At 43.4% G+C, this 20,098-nt stretch overlaps 1 protein-coding gene across 1 annotated transcript in view; it reads right to left on the bottom strand.

Annotated features, from left to right (window-relative positions):
• usp20 (ubiquitin specific peptidase 20) overlaps positions 1-20,098 on the bottom strand; it is a 56,191-nt gene that overhangs the window by 33,544 nt on the left and 2,549 nt on the right. Inside the window, exons 6-14 of the mRNA XM_084324297.1 lie at positions 18,733-18,835; positions 17,515-17,584; positions 16,821-16,934; positions 16,558-16,636; positions 10,765-11,326; positions 9,864-10,013; positions 7,094-7,206; positions 6,468-6,557; positions 4,124-4,296 (exon numbers count right to left, since the gene is read on the bottom strand). Of these exons, the coding sequence (XP_084180423.1) occupies positions 4,124-4,296; positions 6,468-6,557; positions 7,094-7,206; positions 9,864-10,013; positions 10,765-11,326; positions 16,558-16,636; positions 16,821-16,934; positions 17,515-17,584; positions 18,733-18,835 (1,454 nt within the window). The remainder of the gene's footprint in view (positions 1-4,123; positions 4,297-6,467; positions 6,558-7,093; positions 7,207-9,863; positions 10,014-10,764; positions 11,327-16,557; positions 16,637-16,820; positions 16,935-17,514; positions 17,585-18,732; positions 18,836-20,098) is intronic.

Here is a 20,098-nt window from a genome sequence, read left to right as displayed (position 1 = left end):
TGCGAATTACACCCGTCAGGCGCATTAGATGGCATATCATGTCAGAATGGGGTGTTGAAAAGCATCTTAAATGTGCTATTTTCTGGTTAAAATATGTGTTAAATAGCTCTACATTCTGACAGCCATCACTGATACAGAGTGTCTGGTCAGTAACATGGGTCTCCCAGTCCCTCTGCTCTGCAGTAAACAGAAAATACATGTTCTGGTATCCCTTTCCAATGTTTCCAATCAGGAGAGAGAACCCTAGATATTTTGTACTTATTTCAAGAAGCCTTGCCAAGCCAAATTAGCTTACTTTAATTAGATTATTTTAATTGTTTCAAGGACACATTTGCTTAAAAATAGTTTTTATTTCTTATTTTTGTCAGACCATTTGTGTGTGGGTTGTTCTCTCTCCTGATTGGATAAAGTGGGAACAGGATACCAGACGTAAAATGTATTTTCTGTTTACTGCAGAGTGGAGGGGACTGGGAGACCCGTGTTACTGACCAGACACTCTATATCAGTGATGGCTGTGGCAGTGATAGGTATGGTACTCATACAGACCCCCAGACCTGGCCTAAGGCTGCAGTGATACGTATGGTACTCACCACTGCATCCTGGATGATAAAGTGAGTTTATCTTCTCTGCCAGAGAGGCGAAATAAACATTGGTACCCGTTTATCTTCAAGGCCATTGCCGGGAAATGACCACCTTATGTCACAATGTTGCTAGATTAGAACTATGACTGGCTTGTGCTTAAAGTCACCAGAGTGCAGAGGCTGAGCTTTGAGAGTCAAGTCTTTTGTTTTAACCCTTTCACTACCACACTACAGAAGGTTAACCGTCTGTAGTGTGGTAGTGAAAGGGTTAACCTTCTGTAGTGTGGTAGTGAAAGGGTTAACCATTTGTCGTGTGTGTGGCAGTGAAAGGGCTAACCTTCTGTATTGTCGCCGTGAAAGGGTTAACCATTTGGTAGTGTGGTAGTGAAAGGTTAACAGTCTGTAGTGTGGTAGTGAAAGGGTTAACCCTTTGTTGTGTGTGGTAGTGAAAGGGTTAACCTTCTGTAGTGTGGTTGTGAAAGAGTTAACCCTTTGTCGTGTGGCAGTGAAAGGGTTAACCCTTTGGTAGTGAAAGGTTGACCATCTGTAGTGTGGTAGTGAAAGGGTTAACCTTCTGTAGTGTGGTAGTGAAAGGGTTAATGTTCCGGCTTCTTGGAATGATCTTTAACATTTGCTAAAGAATCAATACCCCACTATCGTAAAAACACAATTACAAATCTCACTGTGCATCTGTGTTGTTGTCTAATTTATTCAATGTCTGATGAATGGCTGATTTCCTTTCCTTCTATTCATTTTGTGTTTTCATCTGATATGGCTGTAAATAAACTCAAACAAACAACTCACTGCAGCACCCACTCTCCACACTTTAGATCACACAAACACACTTACACTTTATATTTATTGATAAAGGATTTGCACTACAACTCGTACACCTACTGTGAATTGTACCTAAACTGCACCTCGTCCATTTATGCCTTGCACTATATAGTATTGTATATTAGTACACTGCACAGTATTGTATATTGTATGGTAACTACGTCTACGAACATTGTACATATGTCTAAACTGAACACTGTGACCTCTTTTTTTACTTCTAATTTTTACTATGTTTTATTTCATACTTATCTTGTCATGCACAGTCTCTGGAGCGCAACAGTAAGAAGCATTTTGTACAAAAGTATTCTGTACTTCTGTATGACAACTATTAAAGAAACTTGAAACTTGAAACTTGAAATATCGACTGCATTTAAATGAGGGAAACCTCAACTGCCTTCTTCGAGGATAAATAAAATCTTGAATTAAATGTAATACTTTATATTTCTCCATTGATTCCATAGTGAAACTAGACATATGTGGTCAATGGCAGTGACAGTGGGTATATCCACAAATATACAATTTATATAATAAACTATTATAATATGTGTAAATCGTCCCGAATCCTCAAGGACCCTTTTTTGTGAACAATTCTTTTTTCATCAAGGTATATCACAGTGCATATTGTATATGTATTTTCACCATCCCCTTTCACCCTCCCCTCCTAATTACATTAGATTCAAATGTATTATATATATATTATTATACAGTACAAGTACAGTACAACAAAAATAAGTTTGGCATCTAACCAGAGTGCAATAGTAATATACAATATACAGGTGATTAAACTGGGTGTAAAATATATAAATTAGTACTACTGAGTATCATGCTAATCAGATGTATGTACAGAGTTGTAGTATTAATATGTACAGTGATGCAGGTATAAAGACAAGTCATACTGGCCAGGAGCGTAACTAGTAAGAGTAGGTAAAGGATATGTATAGATATAGATACAGTAGTATCTACAGATATGTAAAAAAGATTATATGCAGGTATATACAGATAGATGTGGATAGATATATATATATACGGTATGAATATATATATATATATATATATATATATATATATATATATGCAGGTGTATAAGTAGGTATATAGAAGGATTATATGCAGGTATATTGAGACGGATATGGATATTTATTGCCTATATTTATTGTAATGTATAATATAACCAATAAGAAAGACCATTGTGTTTGGGGGTGACGTCATGTGGTCTCTTTAGTCGGTCCAATGCACACGTGTTTGGAGGAGAGAAGAAAGAAAAAGAAAGAAAGACAGACGTTGATGTGTTCCAGCTGAGTGGCATTCATCAGGGCGGAGAGAGATTGCTGTGAAGAAATAGGGGGAAAATCTCCCGCTTGTGTAAAATATGTATTGCTGACGTACAAAGTTCGCCAACTGATACTTATTTGGAATAAATGCAGTGGTTTTAAAAAATTCAAATTACAAACGTTTTTTTAAATCGATTTGTTGTCTCTCTCTCTCTGGAGGAGTCTCTAGAGACAATTACGCCCTCTGCTTTTAGGAGGCTCTCAGTGCTAGAGGGAGATTCACTGGAGTGTCTAGCCACGGGGTCGTCTCTAGTGTTCGTTTTAACCCTTTCACTGCCGCTCTACCAAACGGAATTATAAACGCCCCCTCGCCCATCCGGTCAACATCAGATGACGTGTAGTAACTTCCAGAAGTCCGTCCAGTTGGATTTTTTTATATCGCGCCGATTGCTATCAAACTGTATTTGATCATCAATATAATGCATTTGGGGCTATAAATCACGTTCTGGAGAAAGCGGCAGAAAGAGATGAAAACATACTTATACTTTAGATCATATTTTAGTATGAATATGTGAATGAAAAAGTTTAACGTTCATACACCCTGAACAATACATATAGGACATTGAATGGGCCCTAATAATGGCAATTTAGCAATAGAATTTAAAAAGTTATAGCCCTGCAAAGAAGGGGAACTTCTCCATAGACAAATAGAGCTGGCAACCTATGGTATATCATGAATTTAGCCTTAGGCAATCAAAGTGTTAACGTTTATGTACAAATCACTACAACGTTAACGTAAGCTAACAAGCTAATCCTGATCAGACGAGGCAGAGCCATAGTGAACAGCAGACAGTGTGGACTGAGGAAAGGGAAATGGGGGGGGGGGGGCGCACTCTCCCCTTCCCTGTGTGTGTGCGTGCGTTAGGAAAGACGACGAAGTCACTAGTCAGGACTCAGGACAGGAGTATATTATAGTAAACTGAGGATTACTGAGGATGGACAGATAATGTTGATATTCAAATATAAAAAAGTTTCGAGAGGAGTGGAAATTTGAAGACAGACTACAATATGATGCGGGGGTGGTGAGTTGAAACACAGTGTGTGTGTGTGTCCTGACCCCACTTCTATGTTTCAATAAATTATTTGCATTTAAAACTATTAACGCTGACTCATTCCTTCAGTCCACTCAAAATTATGCTAATATTCCTTATGTTGTTTATGATATTAATTGAAAATAGCATATGAGAGTATTATATAGTAATAATAACACATGGCGATATACTAAAAAGCTATTTATAATTTTTGGCTGGTAAAAAATCTGCCCGGCTGGTAGTTTTTAAAATCTACCAGCCAAATGGCTGGTAAGTCAAAAAGTTACGTTTGTTCCCTGGACCCAGCCCTCCTAACCCGCTCCCTTCCCCCTGGCTCTCTGACCTGCGTATGGAGTCCATGATGAAGGTGACCCAGCCCTGGGAGCCGTAGGTGTCGGGACACACGCCTGTCTTGGCCGGCAGGTTCTGGTGGATGGAGGCGTGCAGCTTGGCCAGGTCCTCTTTGCCGGGGATGGGCAGGGACAGGTCCTGGAACGTCTCCACGGTGGTGGAAATCTACCGGAGAACCAGGTATGGGGGGGGTTTTAAATGACAGGTGCACTTATTCTCTTAAGGTCTTTCAAATGTTTGGAATGAGGATCGTGTCGTAGATTAGATTCAAATGTATTGTTTGTCATTATACAGCACAAGTACAGTACAACAAAAAGGAGTTTGGCATCCAACCAGAGTGCAAATGTAACAGTAAAGTGCAATAGTAATATACAGGTGATTAAATTGGGTATATAAAGTATATAAATTAGTACTACTGAGTAATAGTGCTAATCAGGTGTATGCACATAGTTGTAGTATTATTATGTACAGTGATCTAGGTAAAGTCACTATGGTAGTAAGTCATACTGGCCAGCAGCGTAACTAGTAAGAGTAGGATATGTACAGATATAGATATAGTATCTACAGATATGTAAAAAGGATTATATGCAGGTATGTACAGACAGATGTGGATATATATATATATATATATATATATATATATATATATATATATATATATATATAGTATGAATAAATATTTATACGCCACGGTATATATAGCATTATTGTACATGCTATCATACAGAGTTACGTGGGTATATAGAAGGCTCAATAGTAGACTCAACCAAATAGCCGACGACTACGTTAAATAAGCACATCGTTTAATGGTTGAGACTATAAGGTCCTTGTTTGACGGCCAGACAGAGTGAGGAGGACCGTGTGGACTAAATTGACCCGTCTCAAGCCCCCGCTCCTCTTCTCTTGATCCTCCCATCACAACAGTTGTGATTGGGGGGATTGGGAAAAGAGGGCGGGGTTTACTTTGAGATGGGCCAATGGCGATGCAAGTCCACGCGACCCTCGTTCCAAACCTTCAAATTTGGACAGAGTGCATCTTTCACTCAAGCTCACTAGGGGGCGCACGCAGCCAGGGGGCAACAAACAGCTTTGGTTTTAAGTCACAACTAAGTAAGGGATAATGTATAGCTACGAGGTCATTGTCGCAAAATAATTGACCGACACAGAGTTTAGAATACAGAGGCACCTCGCCGAGGTGTTCTAAACGTAGTGAAGGTCAATTATTTTGCGACAATGACCGAGTATAGGCTATACATTATCCCGCTTATTACATGGCTAACTTACTAACAATACACCTAATAAATTTTACACCATCGACAAGATGAGATCAAATGCAGACGCAGTTGTTCTGTGGCTCTGTCAGCCCAAATAAAGTTATTATTATCGCCGGCAGCCGGCAGGTGTGTCTGATTGCACTGATGCAGTGTGTGTCAGTGGGCTTGATTGCTCCAGCTGCGAACAGCGGTCATTATTGCTCGGTTGCACGGATGCAGTGTGTGTCAGTGGGCTTGATTGCTCCAGCTGCGAACAGCGGTCATTATTGCTCGGTTGACCCTGGCAGCGGTCCGTTATCGAGTAATAACGGACCGCTGCTGAGCGCTATTGACCAATCACAATCAAGCATTTCGGCGAATGTTAAAACGCCATGTAATAACGCAGGTTTTAACATTCGCCGAAATGCTTGATTGTGATTGGTCAATATCGCTCGGTTGCCCCTAGCAGCGGTCCGTTATTACTCGAAAACGGACCGCTGCCGAGCAATAATGACCGCTGTTCGCAGCTGGAGCAATCAAGCTCACTGACACACACTGCAATCAGACACCTGCACCGGCGATAATAATAATAACTTTATTTGGGCTGACAGAGCCACAGAACAACTGCGTCTGCATTTGATCTCGTCTTGTCGATCGTGTAAAATTAATTAGGTATATTGTTAGTAAGTTAGCCATGTAATAAGCGGGATAATGTATAGCTATACTCAGTCATTGTCGCAAAATAATTGACCTTCACTGACGTTTAGAACACCTCGGCGAGGCGCCTCGGTATTCTAAACTCCGTGTCGGTCAATTATTTTGCGACAATGACCTCGTAGCTATACATTATCCCTTACATAAAGCAATCTAGTGTAAGGAATATCTTGTTAGTACATGAATAACGTTGGAATATCGGGCACATTACTAAGGAAAGCATTGCAGTGAGTTCACTTAGTGGCAGCTCAACTGGCTCCGATTCTGCCAGCTCCGTTCATAATAATTCGCTCTCAACTCACATTGATTAGGATGAGCAGTTACCAGATCCATCCTCTGTTCCAGACCACACAAAGCAAATCTTTTTACCTGTTTGTTTAAAGTCCACCTAAACTCTCTGCCCCCTGGTTGTGCGCACATCTCCGCCATGACGTTGCAGAGAAACCCATCTATGACTCTCTGGATTTGAGCGCAAATTAGAACAAAAAACAAACAAAAAGGTTACATAATTAGAAAGATATTGAACGATCTATGACGTTTACATGTGAGTCACGTTTTTTTAATGTCAGTATTCGAATAGTCACTATGAGATAGTGGTGTTGTTGGTGCGGGATCATCCCTATGTTCCCCGGGTCCTATGTTCCCCGGGTCCTATGTTCCCCGCTTGATTGATTAATAGATTGAACATTTTATAAATTTTTATTATTTTATTAATTATTAATGTCCGCCTTGTTTCGAACTGGTTAAGCTTAGGCCCTCTTTCGAAGTTGGTTAAGGTTAGAGTTTGGAATCAGGGCTGGTGGTCTAAAATGTTCAATCAATCAATCAATCAAGCGGGGAACATAGGACCCGGGGAACATAGGACCCGGGGAACATAGGACCCGGGGAACATAGACATGCTCCCGTTGGTGCGTATGCAAAAACAAACAGTAGTTACTTAATTTGAAGGAGAAAGTGGCTCCCCCTGGTGGTTAGATATAGGAAGCGGCGCTCACCCTGTCACAAGTCAGACACTGGACCAGGCTGAGGATGGAGCCGTCGAAGATGTCGGAGATCACGCTGCGGTAGCGAGACTGCTTCTTCTTCCTGGAGCTCAGCAGCAGCTGGGCTGTGGAGGGACACGCAGCCAGGGGAGGGGGGTTATTATGGGAAACAAACTCAACATGGACCCTTTTCACAGCAACGGGTAGCCTACGCATTGTCCAACTAACACCTCTCACGAAGGCTACCCGTACATGTCCGCTTCCATTCATTGTGCTAAGCTAGGCTAACATGTAGCCAGATAGCCTTCTACTAACTGAACAGCGTCAGTGAACGCACAGAGAGTAAACTGGTATCTATCTTCTTGTCTCTCTCTCTGGAGAAGACGATAAGCTAATTTCCCAAAATGTTGGCGTGTTCCTTTAAGGTGTGCCTCTCCAGTAACTGGAGCAGACCCAGTATCAAGGTTATTAGTTACAGCTGTGTTGTTTACCCATCTGTGACACATCAAAATGTCTGCTGTAAAAAGGGTCTGTTGTCTGACTTAGATGAATATAATAATAGAAATCCACTACTTTATTGTTCAACCAAAGCTGAAATCTTTGGCCTCACGCCAGGCACAACGAGAAAGACACAATGTTTATAAACAACAATACAAGACAATCACAGATGATAGTTAATATTGAATAGTACCTTTTAACTCCACTTGCACAACCTGAAAGTAGGCACTTCCGGCTGACTTCCGGTTGTGAATGGTACTTCCTGTCCCATCCAAATACATTGTTTTTAAGCTACTTTTCTTCCGTTATTTAAACAACTTTGTCGTCACAGAGAGGCAATTAAACGTTTGTATTATTATAGTATAGCATGTATTTAATAAGCAAACGTTTGTCAGCAGGGTTTTTGGGCTGTATTTCATGTAAAAACGTTTACTGTTAGTTTACTTGCTCACGCTAATTAAGGCTAATGCTGGCTAACAAAAGCTAGCGCAAGAAACGACACCGCAAAGTATTGTTTATAGTGCATTTCTTGCCACCTTATAGCATTTGTACATTTGTATGACAGTCTATAATGCTCCCGTGAGGTTCTTCCGGACGTTTTGGTAATGATTTTCACTATAAAATCATATTTCTAAATGACAGGAAGTTGATAAACTGGCCGGAATAGCTTTGAGCTAACGATCTTTGCCGATGCATTCCATTCTAAACGTAACGTTAGTTGTTCAAAACATTACCGGTCTATATAATTTGTTCCTCAACGTTATATAGACAGGTAATGTTTTGTAAACTAACTGCAGCCTGCTACAGTTAGAAGCTAACGTTAGCCAGCAAGCTGCAGCTTGCTACAATTAGAAGCTAACGTTAGCCAGCAAGCTGCAGCCTGCTACAGTTAGAAGCTAACGTTAGCCAGCAAGCTGCAGCCTGCTACAGTTCGAAGCTAATGTTGAGGAACAAATTATATAGACAGGTAATGTTTTGAACAACTAACGTTACGTTTAGAATGGAATGCATCGGCAAAGATCGTTAGCTCAAAGCTATTCCGGCCAGTTTTCATCAACTTCCTGTCATTTAGAAATATGATTTTATAGTGAAAATCATTACCAAAACGTCCGGAAAAACCTCACAGGAGCATTATAGACTGTCATACAAATGTACAAATGCTATAAGGTGGCAAGAAATGCACTATAAACAATACTTTGCGGCGTCGTTTCTTGCGCTAGCTTCTGTTAGCCAGCATTAGCCTTAATTAGCGTGAGCAAGTAAACTAACAGTAAACGTTTTTACATGAAATACAGCCCAAAAACCCTGCTGACAAACGTTTGCTTATTAAATACATGCTATACTATAATAATACAAACGTTTCATTGCCTCTCTGTGACGACAAAGTTGTTTAAATAATGGGAGAAAAGTAGCTAAAAACAATGTATTTGGATGGGACAGGAAGTACCATTCGCAACCGGAAGTCAGCCGAAGTGCCTACTTTCAGGTTGTGCAAGTGGAGAATACTGCCCTGCAGAAGCTAACCGTAGTAACTACACGTTTCAAGATTGAGTTATAAGTCAAATTGAGCTTCTCGATATCTGGTTCATCTTGTGACAAGGTTTCAGTGTTCAATCTTGCCCTGTTTTAGAGAAAAGGGGTATAAAGAATCACTGGATAGTCAAAGAACTTCAAAGCCATTTTTCTCAGTTTCACCGTTGCTGCGGTTAGCTTCTGCAGGGCAGTATGAATCTAAAAGTTCTTTGTTCAGAGAATAGACCAAGACTGCAATTCGAAACTGGCCCCTGTAAATGTCCTAACACAACCCCCTCCAATGTACAGTAAATGACCAAGTATGGTCTTGTCAATATTCCAATGTACAGTTTTGCTTGTACAGTTGTACAGTGTCCCCCACCCACCCCTCCTACCCAACCTCCCCCCCCCCACCCACCCAACCACCTCCAATGTACAGTCCCCCCCACCCCTCCCCCACCTACCCAACCTCCTCCAATGTACAGTTTCTACGTCAAATGTATATACTCTCTTTTCTGGACTCTTTTCGTATCACGTACTGTATTTACAAATCTGGTATGTCATAAATGTATAGATGTAGCAGTACTGTCTATCTGTATGTCATGTATGTCTGTTATGATGAATTGAAAATAGCGGACCCTGATGTAAACAAGACGAAAGTCTTTCTCTGGTCTGCATCCCCTTAACAATTGTATGTATTGAGCTGTACTGTACTGTACCCATTCTGCAATCTGTTAATAAAGTTTTCAATCAATCAATCAACTCTCCATACCTTTCTTGAAGGCGTAGGCGGAGCCTACAGAGCGGAGAGGGCTGGAGCGCGGGGGGCTGGAGGACAGCTTGGGGTGAAGCTCCCGGAAGGTGCGTACGGGGCTACAGGGACGGGAGTGCGGCTGGGCCATCGATGCCTCGTTGTCTGGCTCTAAAAAGAAATATGGTAGGGGATTGGTTTTCACTGGACATATAGTTCAACGTTAGTATGGATACTACCACATGTAAGATAGAGGAAATGTTCCCATATACTGGTAGGCATGCAGTGTAGTATGATGCATAGTAACATAGTAACTCCTGACAAGAAGCCACTTTTCCAATCTCGGACACAGGGAACTGAACTGGTCTCGTACCTGAGGTATTGCTGCTCTGTCCTTGGCCTTGCCCAGGGGTCTGGTTAAGGCCTTTCCTAGGGGCCTGGGTCTGGTTAAGGCCTTTCCCAGGGGCCTGGGTCTGGTTAAGGCCTTGCCCAGGGGCCTGTGTCTGGTTAAGACCTTTCCCAGGGGCCTGGGTCTGGTTAAGGCCTTTCCCAGGGGTCTGGGTCTGGTTAAGGCCTTTCCTAGGGGCCTGGGTCTGGTTAAGGCCTTTCCCAGGGGCCTGGGTCTGGTTAAGGCCTTGCTCAGGGGCCTGGGTCTGGTTAAGGCCTTGCTCAGGGGCCTGGGTCTGGTTAAGGCCTTGCTCAGGGGCCTGGGTCTGGTTAAGGCCTTGCTCAGGGGCCTGGGTCTGGTTAAGGCCTTTCCCAGGAGTCTGGGTCTGGTTAAGGCCTTGCTCAGGGGTCTGGGTCTGGTTAAGGCCTTGCTCAGGGGTCTGGGTCTGGGTCTGGTTATGTCCTTGCTCAGGGGGCTCGGTCTGGGTCTGGTTATGTCCTTGCTCAGGGGTCTGGGTCTGGTTTTGCTCAGGGGTCTGGGTCTGGTTTTGTCCTTGCTCAGGGGTCTGCGTCTGGTTTGGTCCTTGCTCAGGGGTCTGCGTCTGGTTTGGTCCTTGGCCCGGTGGGTTAGAGGCAGACGTCACATCCTCCTCCCCCCCCCCGGTGTCAGGCGGCCCCTCCTCGGCCGCCGTATCCACATCCGCGTCCTCGTCCATCTCCTGGGAGCCTCCTCCGCGCAGCGGCGAGCCGGACACCCTCCTCGCCTTCAGCCTCTCCTTCAGCCTCTCCTTCTCCGAGATCAGCCCTCGGGGCCCCAGGCCCAGTGTCCCGCCCCCCGCCGGCGCCCTTGCCCTCGCCCCGCCGCGCTGCTCATCCTGGAGGAGCAGCTCCGTCTCCCCCGGGCCGCCCCCCTCCCCACGGTCGCTGCTGGAGCCGGAGTCGCAGGAGAGGAACTCGTCCTCGGACGGGGAGCGGTCGCCGTCCCTCCTCTCGTCCCCGTCGCCGCCCCAGTCCCAGGCCGCGCCGCACTCCGCCAGGGGCTCCTTCAGCTCCTCGTGAAGCTGGTCCATCAGGCAGCGCAGGAACTCCTGGGTGTCCTGTCACAACACACACACACACACACACAGAGAGAGGGGTGATAGTTTAGTTCATATTTGATGTCAATATTTTATGTATCTGAGCACCCATTGTCTCCCCACGATGCAGGCTGTAGGACCGTGGCTCTGTGTGTCTCCCTCCACACATGCACACGCACACATCTCCCCCACTCAGCTGTCGGGGCCCGTGATTTGTTGGGGTGTTGTTCGGCCAGCGGAGACCCTTGTAGGGGTCTCTCCCTGCCTACATCTGGAACCCATTAGCCTCTAGCACACACACATACTTACACACACACACACATACACACACACCACACACACACACATACATACACACACACAGATAAACACACACACCCCTCCCCTCTTCTCTCTTTGTGCAAGAGGGTATAAATATGTCATGTCATGTGTCTTCATTCGGTGCGTGGGGCTGAGCCCGTGGGCTGCAGGAGAGTTCTCTGTGTGATCAACAATAAAGACTCTGTGAATACAACTTTGTCGCTTTGAATCTGTCAGCTGGTCCATACTAATATCAATTAAAGAACTTGGGTGGGAAGAATTCCCTAACAAGATGGAGGCGCTGCTGAGATTGGTTTTTGGGCCAGCTGACAACCCAAGAAGGACGGAACGAGTACTCCTGACATCAGAGGAGGAAAGGAGACATGGAGAAGAAGACGGTGCAGAAGATCCAGACACTCACACCAGCTGTCTGCAGCGTGTCTGAATCAGGGGAGGGATGCCAGCAGCAGCCCGAGACGAGACCACCAGACGACCCTCGACCAGGAGACAGGCAGGAGGAGACGAAGGACAGGCCGGAGATGAAGGAGGAGGCAGCTCCAGACCGCTGCCCCATATCCCCTCCGCCCACACACACAGAGAGGGGGGAGGTGTCTTCCTGGACCGTTCAGTACACAGTGCCCAGAGATGGTGTAGCGGTTAAGACCCCCCCACCTCTGGAGTCACATGTAGCCCTGCTGGCCTATAGGATTGAGTCCCGCCAGAGGCTTCTCTACGGTGTCTCTCCTACACTGTGTCCCACTATGCCTTCCTGTTGTCTAAATAAAGACAAAACACTAGGGCTGACCCCTATTAGTCGATTAGTCGACTAATCGGTCGAAAGGAGCCGTAGTCGACTGGCCAACCTCTTAGTCGAATATAAAAAATAAAAAAATGTATTAAAAAAAAATGTAATCATTCTTTCCAAAAGAAAAGAGGCCTAGAAGCGTGGCTAACGCTAATGGCACACATACCAGAGGCTAACTGCCTACGAAAACAGGCACAGAGGCACTGAAAGAGGATTTCACCCATCTAATGAACACACTAGACTAGACAAATATCAAGATGTATCCATCAGTGGACCAATTGCATGCTTTTGCAGAGGACAAGAAGCCTTCAGTCGACTCCTTCAGACATTAACACTTTAACCGCCGAAAACGCCGGAACTCGTCATTCCCCGCCATGCTCATTCCGCAGAGGACGCCTTAACTCGTCTTTGATGTCAATATTTCAAAAATCTGTCATCGAAATCATATTTCCTTTCCGGGGCCCTGAGACACAAGTGTGATCTCCTCTCAACTCTCTAGCGGTTCAAGAGCGCCATCTGGTGGCCGATCGGCAGATCGCCAACCGGATATTAACCTTTGAACCAGTAGTACTCATGCAAATGTGGTCCGGCCACTCTCTATAGCTCCCGCGACTCCATCTTGAAACACTGGATAATAGATCGCTCGCCCTAACTCAATAAACAACGTTATTTGGACGTATATACTATTATACAACCTGGAAATGGATCGGGCATTTCTACATCCCATAATCGAAAACGGTCTACTCCACGCTGATCGTCCAACGGCGCGAGGAACATACGGTAAGATTCAGCGTTATATTCTAACGTGTTCAATATAAACTGCTATGATGAACATATGACCCACTCTGGATGAATCATCTAACGTTGCCCACGGAATTATAAACGATCCCCCGCCCATCCGGTCATCATCAGATCATATGTAGATCATTCTAGAAGTACGTCCAGTTGAAATTTTTCATCTTGCGCCGATCGCTACCAAACTGTATTTCATCATCAATATAATGCATTTAGGGCTATAAATCACGTTCTGAAGAAAGCTGCAGAAAACGATAAAAACATACTTATACTTTAGACCATATTTTAGTATGAATATGTGAATGAAAAAGTTTAACGTTGCTACACCCTGAACAATACATATAGGACCTTGAATGGGCCATAATAATGGCAATGTAGCAATAGAATTTAAAAAGTTATAGCCCTGCAAAGAAGGGGAACTTCTCCATAGACAAATAGAGCTGGCGAGGGATGGTAAATTATGAATTTAACCCATGGCGATCAAAGTGTTAAGCACCCCCCACAGCCCAAATGGAATGATCTTTTTTTTTTTTTTTTTAATAAAAAGAATTTAATAAAATATTATACTTTTTTATTTTATTTGTCGACCAATAGTCGACTAACGGCAAATTTTGGCCAATCATAGTCAACCATCCAAATCCTTAGTCTGGGACAGCCCTACAAAACACTAAGGGGAGGGGACAGCTACACCAAGTGGCCAAGAGGAGGAAGAGAACTGATCGAATATAATAAAAACAATGGTCATACGTAAAACTTACCAAGGAATTCCTTCGTAACTCGATTTACGTACTTATTCTGCATTCTCGAACGGCTTCGTATTGTAAATTCTCTGTAGGATTTACGTACTCGAAAAGGCAGTCATCAATTGGACAGACCAGTGTGCGCCCCCGTGGTTTCAACAGCTTTCTCATTGGGGATTGCCGATACTAAATAATTACAATAATCATTACGTTTTGCATTTATAGCCCCTCAAAAACGTAATTGTCGTATTTATTATCATTATAATTATTTAATTCCGATGATGTCTGTAGAATCGACTTGAACGCAATCACCAACTATTTATCCCAAATGAAGCCTTTTAGCAGTTCCATCACCTGTGCATTGTATGTTACTATTGATTCAAGATTGTTTAACTGTGCACATGACAATAAACAGACAGTTTGCCGTACAATGAAAATCTTACTTTGCTAGTCCGCCCTTCACACAAAATCACACAATACTTAACTAAAAAAAGAACAATTTAAGTGCAATTTAATTGAACTTTACTATTACATTTGCACTCTGGTTGGATGCTGTATTGTACTTGTGCTGTATGATTTGAATCGAATCGAATTGTGATCAGTCGCAAATCGGTTCAGCTCTACCTGTTGAATACAAGGATCAACACAGCAGAGATGCAACGGCAGACCCTCTGACCTCGACATTTTTACCAAGATATTTACCAAGAATGAGGACCAATGTATGATACATATTGAACTGAAAAACATCTATTACCAATTGGCATGAACAGAGAACGAATGAGGAATATTTCTGTTTCCTTTTTGGGTTTCAGGAATGTTCTGCCGGATATGTAGGCAACGTGGACAGGAGATTGTGAGAGGAAGCCAGTCCTTGGCCAATCAACCCCTCCCCCCTCCCCCACAAGCAATCAACCTGGAGGAAACACTGGACATGTAAGCATCACTAGAGATATACTATGATCAAGTGACGATTCTGAGAGAGGGTATAAAAGACAGAATGCCACACAAACACTGGCAGACACACACACAAGTAATTTACACTGGCAGGTGCACACACACACGCACATACACACACACACAAGTAATTTACAATGGCAGGCGCACACACACACACACACAGACTGCTCAACCAAGAGAGGAACAGTGCAGTGATCATACACTGCACCCCCCCGAACACAAGCCAATACACTAAATCTGACCAACACACAACTGATTAAATACGTTTTCTTTTTTTTCATTTCATATTTGCGATGTGAGCACTAACTAACCACACAGAACACTTTAGATTGCGATCTATTCCACACCGAGTCCACGTGAGGTTATGTTTCAAATGAGGGATGGCAACATTTTACACACCTTGTAACAAACTTTTGGATGATAATGACAACTGCCAAGGTCAATCAAAAAAGCAAAGCCGGTCATTTTGCATGGAGAGAGGAGGTCAAGGGTCATGTATTAAAGTGGTAATTAGCTAAATCCTAATTTGTTTGTTTTGGCGACATCTATTGGTGGTAAACAATTATTTGCACTGTAGTTAGTATTCTATTCAACAACAACAACAACAACAACAACAACAACAACAACAACAACAACAACAAACAAACCACTCTTGTTGGTGATGTAAAACATAATTTCCTGTGTGCCAGATGATTTTACAGAGGATGTCAAGTTATACGTTTTATTAACCCTTTCACTGCCACACTACCAAAGGGTTAACCCTTTCACTGCGACAATACAGAAGGTTAACCCTTTCACTGCCACACGACAAAGGGTTAACCTTCTGTAGTGTGGTAGTGAAAGGGTTAAACCCCTTGGGTAAATTCATCCTCTGCATTTGACCCATCCTAACTATTTTAGGAGCAGTGGGGCGGCCACACATAGTGCGATGTCCCCGGGGACCAACTCCAGTTGTAATGACAGCACCTTGCTCAAGGGCAATGGCAGGATGCACCTAGCAGCACACATGTCTTTCTATGGCGTGGGGGAAGCCGGAGTACCTGGAGGAAACCCACGCAAACACGGGGAGAACATGCAAACTCCACACAGAAAGGCCATTTAATTTCATCATAAATCCTCAACTTATTAAGTTAGTCCTGTGTAACAGTGTTACTTACCTACATGGCTGGTTCTTTTGTTCTTTTTCTTCATTATATATTTTTCAAATGTTATTCTCCCCTCCTTTGCCTTCTTGTACTTTTTTTCTTGTTATTGGCTCTTGTTGCTGTGTTTTGAACATGATACAGTATCTATCCGTGCCTATCTTCCATTTTTTTCCGTTATAGTGTTTGCCTTATGTCTCTGATCTTGTTTTGAGTTTCTTTTCTTGACTATGTTTACGTGTATTTCGTTCATATTCCTGAATTTCCCCAAGGGGATCAATAAAGGAATATCTTATCTTACATTTGATTATGGACATTGATGGGACGGGAGTGGAACTTTGTACAAGCCCTTTGGGCTTCGTTCCCTCCTAGCACTGTTTTTAAATAATGTGCTAAATAAATTAACTAAACTAAACTAAACTCCACACAGAAAGGCCCCCTGCTGGGACCTTCTTGCTGTGAGGCAACAATGCCGACCACTGTGCCACCGTGACGCCCTCATTGAGATCCTACCTGCTGGGCGTAGCCACGGAACATGGGGTTGACCAGTTTGATGCTGTGCGACAGGCCTGTAGGGACCACATAGCTGGGCCTGGGAGGGGGGTTAGAGTAAGGCAGGCCGGTGTGAATGATGGTTGTAACATAATGCATTCATCGACATCAGGTCATTATCACTGACAAGACATATTTCATTAGGAAAACTGTACAATACACAAGGTGGTTCAGGAGCATGCCGAATACGACATCGGCTGGATAAGCTTCTTTTTTTTTTTTACCGTTTTTTATGCCAAAGTTCAGAGATGAGTTTCTGGTAGCTCTTACAGAGAGCAGGCTTCTTGTCTGTCCGGACCAGTCCACTGCAGTCCAGGAAGAACTGAGTGAGAGGAGGACTGGAGAAGATAGGAGAAGATAGGAGAGGAGAGGAGAGGAGAAATATACAGTATATTAGAACTCTTTGAAAGCGAGTCATTTTAAGTTCTATTGGAAAACACACACACACCAGGGCATTCCCCAGGATTTTCAAACAAGATGGTGCTGAGTCTCAACTAGAGGGTGGTCCAGAGGGGGGCTGTGCACCCCGTCCGGGAGGCAAAAACATTTGCAATAAAGAAAGCATTTTATTTTTTTAAATGTTAACATAATTTCAATAAAATAGCAAACACATGGGTAAGTTCTAAATAAGTTATTTATTCAAGTACAGTGTATGAGGTTGCACAATAGTTTAACATTGAACACACGCACACAAGAAAACACACACAGTGGAACAGAGGACAGAGCAATCACGTATTAGACAATGAGGCATTTGTTTCTAAGATGGCCCCAAGCTTTTTTCTTTTTTAAACACGGGGTGGCGCTGTGCCCATATACCATTGTTTAGGGAAAGCCCTGCACACACACACACACACGGGCCAAGTCAACCATCATAGAGAAGCTGGATTTAATGAAGCAATAAGAGCACGGTGACCTCACCAGTTGGACAAGGCCTGGAGAGCAGCGTTCATGTAGCAGGAGTTACCAATATTCTTCATTCCCGTCAGGCCTACGAATGGAAGAGGCCAGAACAAAATTACTTTTTTTGCACTCGGGTCCTCCTGATGTGCTCCAACGGTGCAGAACTGGTTTAGTATAATATTATATTATCATCGCATCACATTTGCAGAGCGAGTCACGTGAGAGGGGACCATTATCTGTGTCTGTCTCAATTAAAATAAATTGGGCTGCTGGTGCCTATTCTTAGACCTCGAAACGTAATTAGCATTCCCGAAACGCTGCGACTACAGTCAGGTGATATGAGTTATTGAAAAGACCTTGCAATAATCAGGTTTACATTTTATTAAAAGAGCAAGGGATATTTGACCAAATGTAGAAACTATTGAAATGTATGAGTTTTTTTTTTTTTACGTTTTTCAAACGTGATTGTAAAAGGGAGTTACAATTATGAGGTCAAATCATCTGTACTGGGACTTATGCATTGTATTACATTATTATATATCAACATCAATTTAGTTAGCTGTTAAACTAGCCATATATAAACATAATGTGTGGACATATAGTTGTGTACAGTTAAGTATTCTTAGCTATTTCACATAGATTGATTATTGGATATTGGACCTTGTCTTGTGTGTGTGTGTGTGTGTGTGTGTGTGTGTGTGTGTGTGTGTGTGTGTGTGTGTGTGTGTGTGTGTGTGTGTGTGTGTGTATGTGTGTGTGTGTGTGTACTAGTCCTTTGTCCCGTTTACTTGTAATGTCATTTTATGATGTAAGTATTATGTCTGTGTGTGTGTGTGTGTGTGTGTACTAGTCCTTTGTCCTGTTTACTTGTAATGTCATTTTATGATGTAAGTATTATGTCTGTGTGTGTGTGTACTAGTCCTTTGTTATGTTTACTTGTAATGGTATATGTTGATGTAAGTATTATGTTACACGGTCACAATGTACGTTTTTTGTGGACCCCAGGAAGAATAGCTACTGCAATTTGAGAAGTTTGCTGTGCATGTGACGTTGGGGGAAAGAGGAGGAGGGGTTCTGGGGTCTTGTTCAACTACTACATGTACATAAAATAAATCGTGTGAGAAAATGAAACAGCCTAACGCCGGGAATGACACACAGACCTTGTATATATATACGATCACGGCTGCTTTAACTACTGCTGTGCGACAACAGGAATAATGAGAGGAGTTAACGTACCCCTTGGTTTCAGCTCATCCTCGTCTGACTCGGACCCATCGTCTTCTGCCACAGCGATGGGGACGGATTTGAACGGGGGAGATGGAGGTTTAGGCGCTGCCTCCTGGGGAAAGGAGTCATCAAAGACAACAGAAAAACATTCACATTTACATTTAGTCCTTTAGCGGACGCTTTTATCCAAAGCGACTTACAAATTCAGTCAGCGGGAAGGGTACATCTCTGGCAGCTAAGGGTCAGTGATACTGTTCCATCAAACAGTGTCGAACTTGAGTGTTACACTCTTTGAGTGCATAGTAGTATATAGACGTATTAGCAAGATAGGTATAAGTATAGTAGCATAGTAGTAATATAGATGGTAGTAAAAAGACAGTAAAGGCGAATCTTTTCTTTTTTTATATTGTTTGAAGAGGTGTGTTTTTAGTCAACATTGGCCAGGTTTCAGCAGTCCTGACTGCTTCAAGGAGATTATAAAAGAAGGAAGGGTCATTACGTCACTGTGTAGTGCGTGAACGCACATTGGTGCCAAATTTCAGTTCGGCCAACATTGAATTAAAGGGGATCATCCATCCTTGTTTATGACCCGTCATTTAAACAGGTTATTGCCTCGGATGTCAGAATCATCAGCAATTTTTTGCATTGTTAACTAGCTAACGTTTGATATATTGGTTGATGTATATTTCCTCAGATGGCTTGTATATTTTTATATTTCAATACAGGCTTCAATAGCCCCAACGTCTGGCACCAAGCAGAGCATAGAACGCGGGTGTTCTGGCGTAGTGACCCTTCCTTCTCCTTTTTTTTTATTGATCTTTTTTCCCCCTCCTTTTTTCCTCCGATTTTCTCCCATCCCAATGTTAGTCGTTATGCCAATTCCCAATCCCCTTCCTGGTCGCTGCGCACTTACCCCCCACAGTCGGTCTGGGAGAGTGGAGGCTATCACGTGCTTCCTCCGACACACGTCTAGCCAATCAACCGCTTCTTTTCACCTGGCAGCGCGGACTCTCACTGAGAGGGTGTAACGTGTGGAAGGATCACACTACCGCCCTTAGATCCTATCCGCGCTTAGCAGACGCCCCGACCGAACTGTAGGAGTCGCTGTTTACAACGACCCGGACCCACCCCGCCAGCTTCTCCCACCCTCTAATACTGCCAATTGTATTAGTGTGAACGGCCAGCCAAGCTGGTGACAACCCCGGAGCTGTGAGCTGGATTCGAACAGGCGAATCCAGCGTCTCCGGGGTTGGTGACGAACGCAATATCCGCTACGCCACCTGACCGCCCCGACCCTTCCTTCTCTTATAGTTTCCTTGCTTCAAACATGGCAGTATGAAGCAGGCTGTGAGAAAGACAACGATACTTGCGAAAG

This window comes from Notolepis coatsorum, assembly GCF_963971535.1.
Source record: "Notolepis coatsorum genome assembly, chromosome: 11".
NCBI classification, from domain to species: Eukaryota; Metazoa; Chordata; class Actinopteri; order Aulopiformes; family Paralepididae; genus Notolepis; species Notolepis coatsorum.
This window is presented reverse-complemented; position numbering and strand designations above follow the sequence as displayed.